We start from the raw sequence: 21187 nt of genomic DNA, 5'->3' as shown, positions 1-21187 counted from the left end.
GGAAAAGCCCTTCAAAAGGTGTCACAGGGATGCACACATTGTTCTTTTGTACATTTCTATTCATGTAGTTCTGCAGCATTTTTTGAGTCTCAGCACCTTTGTCTGTGAGTAAAGAAAGCTACTCGTCACTCTTCTTCAATGGCCACATCAGTTTCCTGATCTCAACACAATAAAAGATGACTTCAAGTTCTTAAATGCAAAACTGAAAGCATGCAAGCACTGAAACAAATGAGCAGCAATTAACGGTGGCTCCAGGCATTGCTTAATGGAGCATCTCAAGGGAGAACATGCACCATCTAATGATGTCCATGGTTTAGTGCAAAATATTTGTAAAGACCCATTGACTTAAAGCTTAAAATCAACAGAAATAAAACCTGAAAGTTGCACTTCAATATCAATTGTTTGATTGTGCAGAGACAAAAATATAACAAATGTGTGTTCATCCAACTGAGAAATGCCCTTCAAAAGGTGTCACAAGGATGCACACATTGTTCTTTTGTACATTTCTGTTGGTGTAGTTCTACAGCATTAAGAATCACTAAGAGAACTCAAAATGCAGGGCCACTGGCCCAGGATCATGACACTTAGATTGCTTATCTCTGTGTTTTAGATAAGTGACAGATTAATAAAGTAAAGGTCAGTAAAGTTTAAGATGTGTTGCTTTGATTGAAACAAATGTTTTCACAACATTGATGTCACACAGACATGAATAAAAAGCAAACCTGTTTCTGTGGGAGTTCCTCAGTGGAATTCATCAGCTACTATATAATGGGAATGCACACACACAAAACACAGTCAGATACAGGCCTAGAGTTTAATCAGGAAACACACATCTGTATACAGTATAATCTACCTGCAAAGAAACCTCAAAGTCTACCACTAGAGAAGTGCTAAAAACTGAATCAGACAAATCTACCTACAAGGAGTTCACACAGGTAAGATAGAAAAAAATAAAACTTATCTAAGGTATACTACATGATTATTTTGTTGATAATGTTAAACATATATTGTACCATCTGTATTTTGCTCTAGTTAAAGCATTTTTTGTGTTTGGATTTCCTGTGCATTTCCTATATTATTTTCATTATTAAAGAACAGAAGTAAATAATAAATGCATTTTTTCCAACTTTTAAATTTCACAGTCAAGTTAAACCTCAGTTCCAGTGTAAATTCATCATATTATGTAGCTCTGATGTAATCAGTGTGTTTAATGGCATAATTCAGTTTACTGTAACTACTGAACATGACCCCCCCCCCCCCCCCCCCCCCCTTACCTCTCTTTATTTCCCACATGCTTTTACTTGCTAGTAGTTGCACCTCTTCACATTCACTGCAAGTAACTTCTCTGTGCTTGATCATATTTTTTTCAGTTTCTTTTCTGTCTTCCTACTTTTCGACCATGACTGCCAGACAGACAATGATGCTTCTGGTAGCACTGGTCCTCTCCATGCCAGTTCTCATTCATAGCTTCAAACCACTCTTCTCATCACCCTCACTCACTCACCGTGACATCACACAAAGGGCAGTCCTTCGTAAGACAGCGGAGGTCTGCCGAGATATCGCTGCTTCTAAGGGACTGGACTTCAGCCTGACTGTGAGTTGGAAAGCCACTCTTAAAAGAACATTAAAAGAACAGTGATGCATTCAAATATGTGTGTGCTCTACTTAGTGTTTGATATTAAATAAAGAATATGCATTATTCACATTCTAATTTTGGTGAGCAGAGAAATATATCAAACCATTGAAAAATGAAGTGAAGAACATTGTTCTTGTTACAATTCAATGTTCTGCTATGAAATCTTGTGTCCTGATATTCATGTGGGCGTCACCTTGACACATACCCCCCACATGCATAATAATAAAGATCACAAATTTCCCAAATCCTAATCTAATCAAGCACAGCTGGGATGTGCCCAAACTCAATCAATTGTGTCACCACAGCCTCATAGCTCATGTAAGTAACTAAATAATTAACATGCATTTACTTACTTACATCTTGAAAATTGGGGATCTACAATTTTGTTTTTCAAAAAGCAAATGGAGATTTTGTTTGATTCTGTCTGTGCACGTCTCCGAGTATGTGTGTATGTGTATACATAAGCATGTTTGTGTGTATACATACATGCTAGTATATGTATATATTGGTTTGTTGTTTTACATGTCCCAAATAAAGGCAATTCATCAAATATACAACACCTTTTTTGTTGATGATAAGCCAATTCCCATTTGCAGTGCTCTAGGTAGTACAAAAAATTGCTTAACAGAAGAGTAGAATATTTAAAATGTTGTAATATACAAATTCCTTGTATCCAGATTGATAACAGCTTGTCAGTCGAAATGGTGCAAAGGGCCTGCTCATCTGCAGGGACCTCCACATCTCTCCTTTCCACCATCAAGTTTGTAACTTCCATTGCTACTATGTACCTCAGCAATGCAATAGTGGACCAAATGTTTGTGCTGAGTGCAGAGCGCCATTTTGACGATGAGACCTTCCAGAAAGGACGGGATATCATCACAAAAGGTACATCAAAGCTTGACAACCAGAACACAATTAACAGCTTTATATATTATCCATAACTAACTTTTTTGAATACAGACCTACATTATTCAACTGCCACATGGAAAATCTAATCTAAAAGCCATTTTTGTTCACACCAGTTCCCACAAAAGTTTTACATAGTTGGAAATCATTTCCTATCCAGGGAAAGTTACAATACTAGTATATTAAGTTACAGGGAAATGCAGTACTCAACAAACCAGAAAAACTGAACAAGACTGGTTTGTCAATTGGCACTGTAAATTTTGTCAGTTGGAGTACTTAGCCTTACCTACTACACTATGGCAGCTTGTATCTAATAACCTCTTGTATTGTGATAATGAGGTGTGTCTGCGGTGAAGGCCAGCGTCAAGCTAGAAAACTTTAACACAGGACGGTGGACTCTAGGGCAAATCTGTCACACCCTACAGGTAGGATTGATACTTATTTTACTACCAATTTTTGAGAGTGTTAGATGACAGAATAGTATAATTTAAAATATATATATAGATATACACACACACATACATATACACACACACACACACACACACAAAAGTGGTGTAGTCAGTTTCATTTTCTGTATATCAAGGACTTCTACAGCCACAGTAACTGGGTGGAACTGGGAAATAAAGCTCCATACAGTGCTCTGATCAGACTTGACCAACCTCTTCAAAACCTGGCAGGTATGGCCCCTCCCACCACTGTCTTTGTTCAGAAATGAGAGTTCCAGATTAAATATAATCCAGATTAAAATGTGCAATGATAATTTATCCAATAATTTATCTAGTGATTGGTAACTTGTTTTTCCTTCATGCCATTTAATGAGTACTATGCATTGTTTTAAGTAGTAATTGTAATGTTTGTAATTTTTAAAATGTTAAACAATGATGATTTAATTTTACTACCTTTTTATTTCTGTGTTATTTGATATTGCTACAGGACCAAGTACTCCAACTTGCAGAAATTGTATAGGAGACAACTGTACTAACAACATTCTGCCTGACGTGCTGCAGCGAGGGCTTCTGACTTCAGGCTACTTCAACATCTTCTTCTCATCAAAACCTGCAGGTAACTTGGAGAAATCATCTGTATTGGTGTGTCATAGTATGTTGTCAGTATTTCTTGATGACATGATAAAAATGTTATCCTTGTCCTAAGGGAAATGCAGCCATGGTGGATTTTTTGACCGCACAAGCAGGAAGGATCCAGTGGGGGGCATCAATAAGGATACCTTTGATTCCAGTCATGGCTTTCTTCACTATGATGCAGCTAATCTGGCAGTTCTTGCCACTATGGAGCTACTGGAAGACATCAGATTAGCTGCTGGGGACAGAAACTTTACGAGGTATAGTCTAGCTACTGTATATCTGAGCCATTTTTTAGTCTTAAGAGGAATGAATGGATGAATGGAGATGAAGCATAGAATATAAAATAAATATGAAGGCATGTCCCAGTGTCTCCTGCTTTTAATTAATACCTTGCTAGTATCAGGTTGGACCTCTTTGCTTTCAGAATTGATTCATTTCCTCATGGCACAGGTTGAACAAGATACTGGAAACATCCCTCAGAGATTTTGGTCCATATTGATATGATAGCATCAGATAGTTGCTGCAGACTGGTCAGCTGTACATCCATGATGTGAATCTCCACCACAATCTAATGGTGCTATATTTGATTGGCACCTGGTGACTGTGGAGGCCATTTGAGTACAGTGAATTCATAGTCATGTTCATACAACCAGTTTGAGATAATATGAAATTTATGCTATGGCATGTTATCCTGCTGGAAGTAGCCATCCCATGATGCGACAATAGTAGAATTTTAAAATAATTTATCAATACCCAGAAAAATACTTGAGGGAAAAATATTACAATCAAATAATTTTTATGAAAATTAGAAAATACAAACAATAACATCAATGACAACAGTATTTTTAAGTTGTCTGACAGTTCAAAAACTACAGTAAGATAACCGTAAGGTATAAATGTGATAAATATTTTAAGATTCTCTTTGAGGGGGGAAAAAAACAATATTTTCAGGTTGTGTAATATTGTGCTGTGTGTGGTACTACATTTTGCTACTAATCAAATAGAGATATTAAGATAGACTGCAACTGTTTCTGTCCAGTTTTCTCAGCTTCAGTATTCAAAGGACAAAGGAGTAGCACTCAGTGTGGTCTTCTGCTGCTGTAGCCCATCTAATTCAAGGTTTTACGTGTTGTGCATTCAGAGATACTCTTCTACATACCTTGGTTATAATTAAGGATTATTTCCTTCCCATCACTTTGAAGCCATCTGGCCATTCCCCTCTGACAATAATCCCAGGAGAGTAGTAGTTTCTAAAATTTTCAGACTAGCCTGTCTGGCACCTACAACCATGCCAAGGTCAAGTCACTTAAATCACCTTTCTTCAGCAGGTTATCTTGAACTTGTCTACATGCCTAAATGCATTAGTTTGATTCCACGTGATTGGCTGGTTAAATAGTTGTTTTAAGAAGCTGTTAAATGGGTGTTCCTAATAAAGTGGCTGGTGATTGTAGTTTCTAATGCCAGTGTTTGCTGGCTTTTCCTTATAGCTTCTATGCTAAGCACCAATGAAATCACAGTACACTGAAAACTGAAATAAATTACCCATACTCCAAAGAAAAGAAACCTATTATTAACATTATGACAGGTAATTTTGTTTTGTTTTGTTTTCTTGTTTGTTTCTCCAGATTGATGGGCCTCTCCCAGTCTCCTGTGTTGTGTTTTGTCATAGACACAACAGGCAGTATGGGTGATGACATTGCTGAAGTAAAGAGGGTTTCTTCTGACATCATCAACAGAAGAAGGGGAACAGAACAGGAACCCTCTGCTTACATATTGGTACCTTTCAATGACCCAGGTAAATAATTTACAGGAAGCATTTGTACTTTAATTCATAGCAAAGAAACTTGTTGAAATAGCATCTTCTGACTGCTGCTTCTGACAAAAGTTGTTTTTGTTTTAACTTCCACATAAATAAGAATATGATAACAGCTGTGTTTGTACCAAATGCTTAACAAAGCAAATGTATAACTTAGTAATTTGTCTATATCCAGATTTTGGACCACTGATTATGACTGCTAATGCAGACGTCTTCAAAGAACACATCAACAGACTGACTGCAAGTGGAGGAGGAGACTTCCCAGAAATGGCTTTGTCTGGACTGCAGGTATTAACAGGACATCAGATTGCTTAGTTGTATTAAAGAAAAAAAAATATCTCATATTCAATTTAGAATGAACTGGAATTTGGGCCTGCTTTTATTTTTATTACCCAGGAGATTTACTTTTATTATTCCACATCTGTACTTCAGGTGGATAGAAATCTTACTTTTCACTCAGATTTGTTGAGTTTTTAATTATTAATTTAACCATTTTCAACACTTTGTCCTGTCTTATAATAGCTTGCACTGACAGCAGCTCCACCCTTCTCTGAGATTTTTCTCTTCACTGATGCTCCAGCTAAAGACATCTATCTGAAAAGCACCGTTACTGCCCTTATAGGGAGCACCAAATCTAAGGTAAGAGTTAAAAAAGTCAATAAATTTTGGCAAAACTGATTGTTTCTATGCCATCTATTTCCATCTAAGTGGAAAACAATATATGGGACCACAACCATGTACAAATGACTATGTACCCCACACACCCACACGTTCTCATTTCTGTGCCACATATTCCTTTCCTTTTTCTCCTTTTCTTCATCTTCTCTCAGAGTCATCAGGCCTGAAAGTTGGTGACAAATTGGAGCCTCCAACTTATTGCTCTTTCATCTTCATTATCAATAAATGTTTTTAATTTGCATTTAGGTTTTTGATCCTTAACCTCCTGAGACCCGAGCTCCTGTTTGCAATTCATTTATAATTTCTCCTAGATATTTGTGATTAGATGGACCTGATATGTATATAAACTATGCTTCCTCTTTGAACAGGAAGTTGTATTTCGTTACATGGTTGTTACATACTTTTGTGGAAAAAAAAAAAAATGTCCTCAGATGTGGGCAATGGGATTATTTTATAACATAACACAACAAAAACAAAATGACTTAAAGTATAAAACACTGTTGTGCAGCAAAGCCAAAATGTAGTGTCCCCATATGTGGACGCAGGGTCTCAGGATGTTAAAAGTGAAGAGAATTCTTAATAGTTGTTTCTTTATGTTTGCAGGTTACTTTCATGTTGACAGGTATCTCGCTCAGTCGACGGCGTCGCAGAACACCACAGGGTGTGGCTCCACGTGCAATGAGTCGATCTGATGTCCAGGTGTACCAAGACCTAGCTCAAGCCTCTGGAGGTCAGGCCATTCGGGTCACTAAGTCAGAACTCTCTCTGGTTACCAATATTATAGAAGATTCATCAGCCAGCGCCGTGGTAAGACATCAAAGGAGAGAATCAGATATGACTGAAGATCACACAGTGTGACTAAATGTGACCTTTTGCTCCTTCCTCTCTAAGGTGACAGTTTTTCAGGCAGCAAGGAATCCTGGAAGGCCTGACAATTTTACTTTTACTGTTGATGGTTTATTAAGGAACGTAACTGTTTACATCACAGGAGCCTCACCTCTCACCTTCAGCCTCACCAGCTCCACAGGTTTAGTCATCACAAATGTCTCTCAAATCTAAGGCTCTTCCATCAACATTTTACTTCCTACATCACCACATTGAAAACATCTTTATAACTGTTTGTCCCCCCCTCCAGGTGTATCTCAGAATTCCAGTCAGTCCAGCGGTCCTTTGGCATCCTTCACCAAAACAGGAAACTTGCATCATTTAAGCCTCAATGCTGATAATCAAACAGGGCTATGGCAAATCAGCATTAGCTCAAACAACCCCTACTCTGTTAAGGTCACAGGTCAGTACTATGATAGCTGACTTTTAGCCACTGAGTTACACAAGATGTTTTCAGAGATTTTATTTATTAGCTCTGTGTCAACTGTGTAACTTGCACCCTTTGTGAGCTATGTTGTGTTTGTTAGGTCAAAGTTCAGTGAACTTCATTTATAACCTTGTCGAAGAGCTTGAAGGAGCCCATGGGGACTTCAGTCTGAAGGAAGGACGTCCTCTCTCAGGTCAGACTACTTTTATGATGATTGTTTGCTTTATTGTTTATAGTTTAAAACATTCTGGTGTGTTTTCTACATTGTCCACAAGGTCATCTTTTAAACAAAAATGATCTGACTTGAAAACTTTAATCTCGAGTTTCCAAAAGCTTTATTTTCCATCATGTTTTAGTCAGTTAAGTCCAACCTATTCTGTTCTATTGCTCAGCGGTCCACAACCTTTTTTGGACCATAGATGGTTTAACAGTTTAATATAAAAAAAGATACGACATCAAAACTGTAATATTTTCTAAATATAATAATAGGCTGGATTCACCTCACTACTATCCCCGGTGTTGTTAAATATAAATGGTAAATGGACTAGTTCTTATATAGCGCTTTTCTTCTCAAGTTGAGCACTCAAAGAGCTTTATACGAGCGTTGTGTAGGTCAAGCAACCTAAATCGTTAGACAGGTACGGAAACTAGTGAAGCTTGTGGGTAATTTTAGCGGTGGCGTATCACGTGACCGAGACACGCGTTAAGAGTGCGTCATAGAGGTGCAGATTATGTTTATCTTTCTTTACTGCTCTTTCAGGTGGTAATACCAGCATCTTGATCACAGTGACAGGAAGTGACACAGTAAAGGTCACTGAGGTCACTCTTTTTGACAGCTCAGGTCTAACAGAGGTCAATGGATCACTGCAGGTATGTCACATATTATTATAATTGCTTAAATTAAACCTGCAGTGCAGATCTTTTGTCTCCCTCTTCTGGCAATGAGAGGTTTTACATCGATACTGTAAAAAATGTGAAAAGAGTTTTCACAGTTCTGTGAAAAACTAAGTACACCCTTACTGTTTCCATAGAAATTATAAGAGCAAGTTGCAGCCAGGTGCTGCCATTCAAACCCACTTGATTAATTAATCATCAGCAAGTGTGTGCAACTCTGTATAACCAGAAGGTTTGGCAGTTTACTGGTCTGGAACACTCAGGTGTGTGTGTGTTTGTTAATACAATAAGACATTCTTCCCAGGAGTGGACATCCCAGCGAATTCACCCCAAGGTCAGATTGTGTAATGCTCAGAGAAACTGCAAAAACCCGACTGCTACATCTCCAATTCTACAGGCATCAGTTAGCATGTTAAATGTTAAAGTCCATGTAAGCACAGTGAGACAAATACTGAACAAGTATTCTACATACAAATAGGAGGCCTTCTGTTTGACAAATAGAGCTTGGCTGAAACAAGGTCATGAAACAGTTTCTCACATTTCCAGCTCTGGAAAACTGGTCATTGCTGTGAACATAAGAAATGCTGCCACAGTTAAAAACATTCTGGCATACTGCCAAATATAGCAAAATTTGACATTGTATAGCCGAATAATCATTGTGTAAATTGATGTAGCTAGGACATCAATTTAATATATTGTTTTTTTTTGTCACTATATTTCATAGCAGATAATTTTCATATCTTAAATACATGAATATCTTGTCGCAAGGTCCACAGTTAGTCCCAGCAATTGTCCTACTCTGCAATAAAGATGTAGTTATATATTGTTTACACTGATAATCTGGTAACAATACTTGTTACTCCTTCTTGTCTCATGCAGTCATTAGGAAGTGGGAATTTCCTGGTGACATTTAGTGGAGTCCCAGCAGGTGAATTTGTGCTTATCCTGAAAGGAGAGGACAGCAGCTCCACTTCTAAATCCACTTCAAGCACCTTTCAGAGACAAGCGTCCACGCAGATCAAGACCACCAGCATCTCTGTCACTGTGAGAACAGTTACTGTGTGCTTTCTGAAGAATTTTTAATGTCACCATATATGAATTGAAGCATTTTTACATTGATTTATTTTACTGTTTCTAATTGTTATAACAGTCATATACTCAAATCACAAACAGCAGACATTCCTACTATACTTCTTAGAGTGTCAAGTCATATCAAGATACATCAACATTTTGTCTATGATGTTAAAAGTAATATTTTCCTAATAAATTTATCTTTCTGTTTTCCTCTGCCTGCTTCCCTTTCTCTCCACTTGTTCAGACCCAAGCCAATAATACCAACATAGAGCCAGGCACCACTATCTCCATCCCATTCACAGTCTCCACAACTACTGGTGGAGTTATTGATGACTCTGGAACTGGGACGTTTACAGTGCGAGTCAGCAATGACCGCAGCTATGCTTCTACTTCACCTACTAGTGTTACTATTTTAGCAGGAAGTGGAGGTAAAGCCAATGGTACTGTGACCCTAACAGCTCCATCCAGTGCTGCATCAGGAACTGATGTGACCCTTACCATTGAGGCAGAAAACGCTGCTGCCACCGACATCAACTATGCTGTTCTCAGGTTTTCTGTGGCTACCAAGGTAAGAGAAAATGTTGATATTTTTCAACATTACTCTTAACTCTGTAATAACTAGTCGTCCAATAGATAATTTACAAATTTGAATTGATATTGATGTTTATGGTTACGCCAAGGATCTTTGTGTCATACTTCTCTTGTGAATTATTATAAATTGTCACTTCTTTCAAAATCACAAGCAGGGGTTTTATTCTTGTTCCTTGCCCTTTACCTTAAATAATTGGGATGACACATACCCAACCGACTCCTTTCCATCCGTTCTGTATCTCTGTCTCCAGGTGACAGATGTTAACCCTCCAGTGTGCGAGGTAGTCAGTACATCAGGAACCTGCGCCTCCTCTTCATCCCTCTGTGCTTCCTCCCAGTGGGAGTTCATTGCTAATCTCACTGATGGCATCAATGGAACTGGCATTGAGAGTGTCACCATCCGCCAAGGGAATGGTACTCTGAATATTAGCACAGCAGTTGGATCAGGGGGTGAAAACATTACTGCAGTTGCCTATATTGCCACCTGCTGCTCACAGACAGTGGAGCTGACTGCTGTAGATAGTGCAGGAAATGTGGGGACATGTGTGGGAAAGGCTGTAACTCTTACCACTCCTGTGACAACAACTAGTCCTGTGACAACAACTACTCCTGTGACTACATCTGCAGTTAAAACAACATCCTCCAGAGGGCACACTTTGAACATATCAACCATCCTTTGGATCAGTGTCCTGTTTTCTGTACCCTGGAAGTGAAAGAGAACAAATGGGAATCACTCTGTAAATATGAATGTGTGAGATATGAATAAAGTGACCTATCTTTGATTGCCAAGTTGAACAAGCTATGAAGCAACACACTGAGAAAAGAGGACCCCCTGTTACTAAGACTTGCTCTTACTGTAGATCACATTTGTGTGCTAAAATTACCAGGATTTTGAAGAAAAAAAACATCAAGTTGTCTGAAACATAGCTAGTAAATAAATTCCTGTAATTCTTTTTAAAACTATCTTACAATACTTTATTAGCAGCTTTTTGGCCTGGTAATTTCTGTACTTTTAACAGAATAGAAGATAATGTTATAAACAAGATTACAATAAATAAATAAGTAAAAATGTTTTTCTGGTGAAACAAGCTCTCTCTCTCTCTCTCTCTCTCTCTCTCTCTCTCTCTCTCTCTCTCTCTCTCTCTCTCTCTCTCGGGTACAAGAAAAAACATATCAAAAACAAACAGCACACAGCCCCTTGGGTCAGCTGAGGACTGTGCCCATGTCTCATGGCTACCATGGTACTAGTGGACCCTCCAGCACTTTTATACATGCGATCTGTTCAGCACCACCTTGTCATCTCTGTACTTGTCCTGTTGGACCTCAGTGCAGCTTTTGATAATGTTGCCCATAACATTTTATTACAGAGATTAGAGCATGCCATAGGTATTAAAGGTACTGCAATGCAGTGGTTTGAATCATATTTATCTAATAGACTCCAATTTGTTCGTGTAAATGGGGAGTCTTGTTCACACACTGAGGTTAATTTTGGAGTTCCACATGGTTCTGTGCTAGGACCAATTCTATTTACATTATACATGCTTCCCTTAGGCAGTATTATTAGAAAGCATTGCATCAATTTTCATTGTTATGTAGATGATACCCAGCTTTATCTATCGATAAAGCCAGATGACACACATCAATTAGTTAAACTGCAGGATTGTCTTAAAGACATAAAGCTGCTCTGAGGTCCAACAGGACAAGTACAGAGATGAGTCCACTGTCAGAGGCTGTAAGAAGAACACTGTAACCTTCACTAATGCTGTTTCTGTACTGTGATGAATTCTGAAACCTGACTGAAACTCTTCAAGTAAACCGTTCCTCTGCAAATGATCAGTTAGCTTTTACAACTACTCTTTCAAGAATTTTGGAGAGAAAAGGAAGGTTGGAGATTGGCCTATAATTAGCTAAGACAACTGGGTCAGTGATGGCTTTTTAAGTAGCAGTTTAATTACAGCCACCTTGAAGGTCTGTGGTACATAGCCAACTAACAAAGACAGATTGATCATTTTTAAAATTGAAGCATCAGTAATTGGAAAGACTTCTTTGAACAGTCTAGTAGGAATGGGATCTAATAAACATGTTGCTGGTTTGGAGGAAGTAACTACTGACGTTAACTCTGAAAGATCAACTGAGCGAGAGTCTAAACAAATACCAGCAGTGCTGAAAGCAGCCGAACATGAAGATAAATCTTTGAGATGGTTATGAATAATTTTTTCTCTAATGTCTAAAATTTTATTTGTAAAGAAATTCATGAAGTCACTACTAGTTAAAGTGGAAGGAATACTCGGCTCTACAGAGCTCTGACTCTTTGTCAGCCTGGCTACAGTGCTGAAAAGAAACCTGGGGTTGTTCTTATTTTCTTCAATTAATGATGAGTAAGACATCCTAGCTTTATGGAGGGTTTTTTCTTTTTATAGAGCACCAAACTCTATTTCCAGGCTAAATGAGCATCTTCTGATTTAGTGAGACGCCATTCCCTCTCCAGCTTAAAGGTTATCTGCTTTAAGCTGCGCATTCGTGAATTATACCACAGAGTCAGACACTTCTGATTTGAAGCTTTCCTTTTCAAAGGAGCCACAGTATCCAAAGTCACACGCAGTGAGGATGTAAAACTATTAATGAGATAATCTACCTCACTGGGAGCAGAGTTTAGGTAGCTGCTCTGCACTGTGTTGGCACATGGCACTGAAGAGCATAATAATGAAGGAATTATATCCTTAAACTTAGTTACAGCGCTTTCAGAAAGACTTCTACTGTAATAAAACTTATTCCCTACTGCTGTGTAATCCATTAAAGTAAATGTAAATGTTACTAAGAAATGGTCAGACAGGAGGGGGCTTTCAGGGAATACTGTTAAGTCTTCAGTTTCTATGCCATATTTTTATGGGGTAAACTGTGCCACCCTGTGGTGGCTTGGGGGTATTTGAAAAGAGGATGGAAAACTGATAGACACATTTGTGAGTAGGTTGAGAGAGAGGGCTGCTACCTGCGAATACAACGAGCTAAAAGAGGAGCTCATAAGGGACAGAATAGTTCTTGGAATAGTAGATGAGGGCACACACCGCCAACCTTTAAGGGAGAAAGACCTTACCCTTGTCTCAGCTATTGATATGTGCCAGGCTGCGGAGCTCACAGATGCACGTATGAAAGCGCTAACCCATAAATCTGATGACTCGATTAATGCGGTGGACACCTGGCAGCCTGTGCGCAACATGCACAAGCTCAACAAATCATGGGCAAAAGAGAGTAGAAGCAACTGTAAATACACCAGCACAAGCCAGGGAGGGACGCATGCCCTGTAGGTGGAAAGACCTGCCACCACTGTGGAACACCTAATCACTTGCAAGCGTGTGCCTGAAAAAAAGGGCCGGACAGTTTCACTTGCTGGAGACACAGCACAGGACAATGAAGCAGAAGCATACTTATATATGACCACAGCAGCTTCAACAGACATATAGCAAGGAAAGAAGTGGTTTGTGAATCTGAAAGTGAACAGTGTAAAGTGGACTCTGGAGCTACATGTAATGTTATGAGCCTCAAAGACAAGATGAGAGTGGCGCCAGAGGGGAAATTGGTCCTGAGCCACACCAGGCTGAAGCTTTACTCAGGTGAGGTCATGACTTCACTCGGACTGTTCAGGACACATTGCACAATAAAGGGACACACATACCCGTTAGACTTCGAGGTCATAGAGACCAACCAATACCCACTGTTGTCTGGTTCAACATGTGAACGCCTTAGCCTAATGCACTTCACTATACCTGAGGAGCTTCACAAGGTGGAATGCATCGTGCCAGGATCTCTCACTAAGCAGCACCTCATTAGCAGATACAAGGAAGTTTTCACCTCACCCATTGAGTCACTGCTGGGTGAGGTCCATTTTGACTTAAATGAGTCCATCACACCGGTGCAGTGCCTGCCACGCAATGTCCCAATAGCTCTCAAAACAGCTGTAAAAGCAGCAGAGGTGGCAAAAGTACTGACATTCTGTACTTAAGTAGAAGTACAAGTACTTATGTTAAAAAATACTTTAGTAAAAGTCGAAGTACTGGTTCAACTTCTCTACTTAAGTAAAAGTAAAAAAGTACAGGCTCTGAAATGTACTCAAAGTAAGAAAGTAAAAGTAGTTCTTTGGAGGATGTTTCTACAAGCTATTTTTGTGTAAAACTAACCGAACCTCATTATATATTATTGTAAGAATCAGAATCTTTATTGTCATTGTACACAGAAGTTGCACAACGAAATTTAAAATGCATTCCTTTCTAGGTGCCTCAGACAATAAATAATAAAATAATAAAAATATGAGTGATAAAAATGATTACTAAAATACAGTGCACAATAGTAAATTAACAGACGAATCTAGCCCCAATACACACCAACGCACGCACACAGTCAGCACTACCACCCCACATCACTGTCCAAACCACACAGAGTTCAGTTCAATGATAGCCCTGGCATAAAAGCTGTTCCTCAGTCTGTTTGTTCTGGCCTTCATTGTCCTGAAACGTCTGCCTGATGGCAGTAGCTGAAACAAGGAGTGTCCAGGGTGTGAGGGGTCCTGGAGGATGTTCTGTGCCCTCCTCTGGCAGCGGGCATTGAACAGTTCCTGGAGGGAGGGCAGGGGACAGCCTATGATCTTTTGAGCCGTGTTGATGATTCGCTGGAGTGTTTTCCTGTCTGCTGCTGTGCAGCTGTTGAACCACACGCACAGACAGTAGGTCAGGATGCTCTCTACAGAGCAACGGTAGAAGGACACCAGCAGATTCTGGGTCAGATGGTTGCTCCTAAGAACCCTCAGGAAATGCAGTCTCTGTTGGGCCTTCCTGACAATGCTGGTCGTATTGATACTCCAGGTCAAATCATCCTGCAGATGTACTCCCAGGAACCTAAAATCTGAAACCAGCTCCACTTCATCCCCCTCGATGAACAGAGGTTGAATGACATGTGTTGTCCTCCTAAAGTCTACTACCATCTCCTTTGTCTTAGTGGTGTTCAGGATCAAGTTATTCTCACTGCACCACCTTGACAGCCGCTGCACCTCGTCCCGGTATGCTGACTCATCCCCGCCTGATATGAGCCCCACCACAGTGGTGTCATCCGCAAACTTAATGATGCAGTTACTGGCATGTATGGAGGTGCAGTCATGTGTGTAGAGGGTGAAGAGTAGGGGACTCAGCACACAGCCCTGTGGAGAGCCGGTGCTGAGGCTGATGGCTGAAGAGAGGTGGGGACCTACTCTTACCCTCTGGGAACGGTCTGTCAGGAAGTCCTTGATCCAAAGACAGGTGGAGCGTGGTATCCCCAGATCTGACAGTTTAGTCACCAGTCTGCCAGGAAGGATGGTGTTAAACGCCGAGCTGAAGTCCACAAAGAGCAGCCGAGCGTAGTTCCCCCCCTGCTCCAGGTGAGAGAAGGCAGAGTGGAGGGCCGTGGCAATGGCGTCCTCTGTGGACCGGTTGGCTCTGTAGGCAAACTGGTGGGGGTCTAGTCTGGGGGAGAGACTGGAGATGACGTGAGCCCGGACAAGCTTTTCAAAGCACTTCATAACAATTGGTGTGAGTGCTACTGGCCTGTAGTCATTCAAACCTCTGATAGTGTTCTTCTTGGGGATGGGGACGATAATGGAGGACTTCAGGCAGGAAGGGACAGCAGCCTGGCTCAGGGACTGGTTAAAAATGCTGGTAAAAATACCAGCCAGCTGAGCCGCACAGACCTTCAGTATCCGTCCAGAGACACCATCGGGCCCCACAGCTTTCCTGGGGTTCACAGTTTCCAGCATACGCCTCACCTCTTGCTCTTGCAGCCTGAGGATGCTGCTGCTGCCTGCTGATGGATGTTGGATGGCTGTCTCTGGTTGCTGTACCTCAAAGCGTGCAAAGAAGCTGTTCAGCTCCTCTGCCAGATTGATGTTACGCTGATCAACTAACAGGCTGGGTTTGTAGTTCAAAATATGCCGAACCCCTTGCCACACCTGCCTGAAGTCGTGGCTCTGGAAACAGTCCTCAATCCTCCTCTTATACACAGCCTTGGCCTCCCTGATGCCCCTCTTCAGGTTGGCTCTGGCAGCGCTGTAAAGCGCCCCATCACCAGCTCTGAAGGCGATGTTCCTCTCTCTGAGTAAGCTCTGCACCTTTCCATTCATCCATGGCTTTCTATTTGGAAAAACCCGGATATTCTTGTCCACAGTTACAGTGTCGGTGCAGAACTTGATGTAGTCCAGAACAGCCGAGGTGTACTGCTCCAGGTCCTGGTGCTTGAATACGTCCCAGTCAGTTGTTTCAAAGCAGTCCTGCAGCTGTTGAGAGGCACCTTCAGGCCAGGTCTGAACAGTCTTAGATGTAGAAAGAGCAGTTTTGCTGAGGGGGGTGTATGCTGGAATCATAAGCAGGGACAGATGGTCTGACTGGCCCAGATGTGGCAGTGGCACAGCCCTGAAACCCAGCTTGATGTTAGAGTAGACTTTATCCAGTGTGCTGATCCCTCTTGTAGGGCATTTAACATGCTGATGGAACTTGGGTAGAACAGTCTTTAAATCGACATGGTTAAAGTCTCCTGCAATGATGTGTACAGCCTCAGGATATCTGCTCTGTTGACTGCAAACCGTGTCATGTAAGAGACTAACAGCCTAGTTAGCATTAGCATCAGGGGGAAGATAAACAACAGTGATCAAAACAGCTGTAAACTCACGGGGCAGATAGATGGGCCTGCATTTAACAGTCATGTACTCCAGGTCCGGAGAGCAGTGGCTGTTCACAGTCATACTGTCTGTACACCAGCTGTTGTTTACATACAAGCACACACCCCCTCCTCTGCTCTTACCGGAGGTCCGCATTCTGTCATGCCGGTGCGTTGTCCTGCCGGCTAGCTCGATGGCTGCATCAGGAATGGATGAATGAAGCCAGGTCTCAGTGAAGAGCAAAACGCAGCAGTCCTTCACGGTCCTGTTTGTAGCCACCAGCAGTCTCAACTCATCCATTTTATTCGGGAGTGATCTTACATTGGCGAGGAAAACACTGGGTAACGGAGGTCTATGAGGCCGTTTACGTAGCCTCTCCAAAACGCCAGCTCTGCCGCCTCTTTTCTGCCTCCTTTCTCTGCACCGTCTCCGTCTGCGACCCCCCCTCACAGGGATGATGAACCACAAAGAGCCAGGTGGTCTGGCGATGTCCACCGGGATGTTGTGAGAGTGGAGGAAGTCAGCCATAACCGCCTGCTCACTTTGTGCTCCTATATGTAGGAGTTCGTGCCGTCTGTATGTTATAATGTCCGCCCGACATAATGGTGATGTGTTGAGCCACAGTTGAAGCACACATAACAACATACACAATTTCACAGAGCACCGAAAAGGAGAGCACTGAGCCGCTGCGACTATGCGCGCCGCCATCTAATAATATAAAATAATATTACATGAGAATACAAACGTTATTCCAATCTAAATTTTAATCCTAATGAATGCACTCAGCTTGAAACTGTTATGTAGGACACAAACTGTGAAAGTGAATTTAAGCACAGCTCTGTTCTCTGTGTCCTCCATAGTAGAGGGTGACTGTGCCTCCACCTAAACACCAACATGAGGATACTCAGGGGTTACAGTGGGATTCAGAAGGTGGAGGAACCCTAAGATCAGGTGTAGTGGCTCTGCATGGGGAGAAGAATCACAACTTTCTATTGTGAGCTGCAGTAAATGATGTTGGTGTGCAGGCTGTGATCAGCTGACCTGCTGCTGCTGCTCTGAGGTTTACTGCTCTGTGTGGATGAACTGAACTCACAAAGATGTAACCCAGTATTTCACAGCTATCTGTGCTGATCTCCATCCCCTACACTGACAGCATACAGGCTGTAGAAATGTTGGATTCAGTGAATGAATCTCAGCATCAGCAGCTTTGATTCAGACTCATCTCTGCTGCACTGATGTAACCTGTAACTCTGACCATCAACACAAACACTGTGCTCCAGTCCAACACAGAGCTTTACTGTAAATACAGTACAACAAGCTAACCTAAACTGCAGTATTTTCATAGAATCTTTGAATTACACAAAGTCAGCATACTTCAGTTTATTTTCCAGTCCTTACCTTTAAATCTAACCTCTCTTCTTCCTCTCCTGTCCTCTTTCTCCATCTCTGAGTGAACTTCTCTCTCTTTGCTCTCCCTGAAATACAGCAGCTCTTCTTTTAGCTAGCTGTGTAACAAACTGCACACACTTTGTGTGTTTGCTGATATTTGTTGAACATTTAGAAACGTTGCATTTATCTGCCACACGTTACTCCCTTCGTGCTCGCTCCTCTTCAGTAGCGCTAGCTAAGCTGTTTATGTGCCGCAGCGCAACTTACGGACTCGGTCCGGCCCGCTGTAACCCCTGATTATAGCGCTATAAATGAGACATTAATTATATGGGTTTGCGTATTTAATCCCTTTGTACGAGATAAGCCCCGATGATGGAGGATACGCCAGTACGATTGTCTCTTATGTGTTATTATTCCTCCGTTTAGGCTCAGATCGTTTGATGTTTGACGGCGCACTGACCGGAAATGCAAACTTCTCTCTGACGTGTTAAAAAGTAACGAGTCTGTTTGAAAATGTAAGAAGTAGAAAGTACAGATACTTGTGTAAAAATGTAGGGAGTAAAAGTAAAAAGTAGTCAGAAAAATAAATACTTAAGTAAAGTACAGATACCTGAAAAATCTACTTAAGTACAGTAACGAAGTATTTGTACTTCGTTACTTCCCACCTCTGGAAAGCAGAAGTGGATAGACATGAGAGGGAGGGCCACCTGACCTCGGTGACAGAGCCTACTGATTGGATTAGTAATATGGCGATCATTAAGAAACCTGATAAGATTTGTATCTGCATTGACCCAAAGCCACTGAAAAAAGCACTGAAGAGATCTCATTACTGTATATCATGCCCACTCTAGATGACGTCCTCTACAAGCTGCCCAAAGCCCGCATATTCTCTTCTTAGTGGACGCACATGATGCCTTCCTCCAATGTATGCTCGACAGTGAAAGCAGCTTTCTCACCACATTCTGGACTCCATGGGGCCGCAAACGCTTAAACTCCCTTTTGGTGTTTCAGTGGCCCCTGAAGTCTATCAGAGGAAACAAAATGAGCTACTGGCAGCCCTGGATGGGGTGGAGCCGACTGCTAATGACATCTTGGTTGTTGGCTGTGGCAACTCAGATGAAGAGGCCACCAGGGATCATGACACAAAACTCCTTACACTCATGGAGCAGTGCAAGGAAGTCCGCCTCAGGCTTAGCCTGAAGAAGCTACAGTTTAAAGCCAAAGAGGTACACTTCCATGGCCATGTGCTGTCAGCTGAAGGCCTTAGACCAGACCCTGAGAAGGTTAGGGCAGTGCAACCTATGCCAGCTGCGGCCGATGTGAAAGCCATGCAGAGATTCATAGGTTTCATCACATACCTTTCCAAATTCCTGCCATGCCTTTCTGAGGTGTGTGAACCACTGCGCAGGCTACTGGACAAGGAAGTGCCATGGCACTGGCTCCCACAACATGATTCTGCGATGACAGAAATTAAGCGCCTGGTGTCAGCTGCACCAGTCTTGAAATATTATAACATCAGCAAGCCAGTCACAGTGCAAAGTGATGCAAGCCAAAACAGCCTAGGATGCTGCCTCCTGCAGGATGGACAGCTAGTGGCATTTACTCACTGCACTCACTACAGCAGAGCAGAACTACACTCAAATTGAAAAAGAATGCCTGAGCATAGTTTTCGCCTGTCAACGCTTCCATTACTACCTCTATGGCAGAAGTGACATCACTGCAGAAACTGACCACAAACCCCTCGTTGCCATCTTTAGCAAGCCACTCCTCAGTGCTCCTAAACGACTGCAAAGCATGCTGCTCACTCTTCAGGGCTACTCCTTGAACGTGGTCTACAAACCTGGCCCAGAGATGTGTTTGAGTGATACACTGAGCAGAGCCACGACACCCCCTCTCAGTTCGGACCAGCCCTTCATACGGCAGTCCATTTGCTCAGTAGCTCAATATGCAGAGTTGGAAGCTGAACAGGTAAACCAAGCTGACTACCTTAATGTTACAAGTCAGCTCTTGACCCAAATCTGACAATACACAGAGATGGATTAACACCTTCAGGCCCTAAAATCGGCAGTACTGAAGGGCTGGCCAGACCAGAGAGGTGACACACAGATCGCCATCAGAGAATATTGGGCCTTCAGGGATGAGATTAGTGTGCAGAATGGGGTCCTCTTCAAAAGTGACAGGGTCATCATTCCTAAGAAGCTGCGTCCTGAAATGCTCCGCCGTATCCATTGGAGCCATGTGGGAGCAGAGGCTGACGTTGACGATAGATAATAACAAATAAAACAGGTTTTTGAATTTCCCAGTTAGTCCCAATTAGTTCCTGTAGTCTCTATGGGGATGGGGTTTTGAGGGGATGGCAGGAGGAGAGAAGCTGCTAAGAGGTGTGTAGACTGCTACTCTGCTTCCTGGTCTCAACCCTGGGCAATTTAGCAGCAAAAAAGAAATTGAGCTTATATCTCAGCAGTGCTTTAGCTTGTCAAGACCAAACTTCACAGTAGTCTTTTGAACCCCTCCCTGGGGATACACAAGAGAGTAGGTTTCATTACATTACATTTTGGTGGGTGCTGTAATTAACAGAAGTGTGTTTTACTGTACAACCTGCTGGCAGATCTTAAATCCTCTTCCTTGCTATTCTCACAACTTGTTTTCTAGCAGCGGTTGCCTCTCACTGCTGCTTGCAGTTATATTTCTTTTACAGTGATTTACAACATTTTTTGTTTGCTTTTTCCAGGTATTTACAGTCAGTTTTTTACTGTATACGACTCAAAACTTATCAATGAAAACAACAACAACAATAATAATAATAATAATAATAAGTTATTTAGTGTAACTCAACATGAGTTTAGTTTTTTCTTTAATTAGGCCTATTATGTAAAAAATGTATTCCTGGCAGTTATATCAGTAGGTTCCTGTAGTATTTCTGAGAAAGGTCTTAGTAAACATTATTCCCATAATTTACAGTTCCTACAGGTACTCCATCACTTACCAAAAATGCAACTCTTCTGCATGCTTGTGTCACGAATGGATATGGGAAACTGCTAAATAAACATAGGAGGAAAACACTTTTACTTTTCTTTTACATTATTATGCAGTCAAATAATGCAATATAATGTGATCAAAATAGATT

The 21187-nt window shown here is 41.5% G+C and overlaps 1 protein-coding gene across 1 annotated transcript; it reads left to right on the top strand.

Moving 5' to 3' along the window:
- The first annotated feature begins 802 nt into the window (after positions 1-802).
- On the top strand, positions 803-11008 carry LOC115783055 (von Willebrand factor A domain-containing protein 7-like). Its single transcript, XM_030733689.1, has 18 exons — positions 803-935; positions 1371-1594; positions 2314-2521; positions 2882-2967; positions 3129-3222; positions 3479-3607; positions 3698-3884; positions 5253-5422; positions 5619-5731; positions 5966-6082; positions 6725-6928; positions 7013-7148; positions 7257-7409; positions 7534-7626; positions 8194-8303; positions 9207-9371; positions 9646-9969; positions 10244-11008. The coding sequence occupies exons 2-18, from the start codon at positions 1400-1402 to the stop codon at positions 10703-10705; spliced, it is 2946 nt and encodes a 981-aa protein (XP_030589549.1). The 5' UTR covers positions 803-935; positions 1371-1399; the 3' UTR covers positions 10706-11008.
- The last annotated feature ends 10179 nt before the right edge of the window (positions 11009-21187 follow it).

The sequence above is a fragment of the Archocentrus centrarchus genome, chromosome 1 (genome assembly GCF_007364275.1).
Source record: "Archocentrus centrarchus isolate MPI-CPG fArcCen1 chromosome 1, fArcCen1, whole genome shotgun sequence".
Taxonomy (NCBI): domain Eukaryota; kingdom Metazoa; phylum Chordata; class Actinopteri; order Cichliformes; family Cichlidae; genus Archocentrus; species Archocentrus centrarchus.
Note: the sequence above shows the minus strand (reverse complement) of the source record. Positions and strands in the feature narration are given on the sequence as shown.

Bases quoted from the DNA above. Each gene is read 5' to 3' on its own strand.
- LOC115783055 (XM_030733689.1), top strand. From the start codon at position 1,400: ATGACTGCCAGACAGACAATGATGCTTCTGGTAGCACTGGTCCTCTCC. The intron at 1,595-2,313 runs GTGAGTTGGAAA...CCTTGTATCCAG, and splicing joins GACTGGACTTCAGCCTGACT to ATTGATAACAGCTTGTCAGT. The intron at 3,885-5,252 runs GTATAGTCTAGC...TTGTTTCTCCAG, and splicing joins GGGGACAGAAACTTTACGAG to ATTGATGGGCCTCTCCCAGT.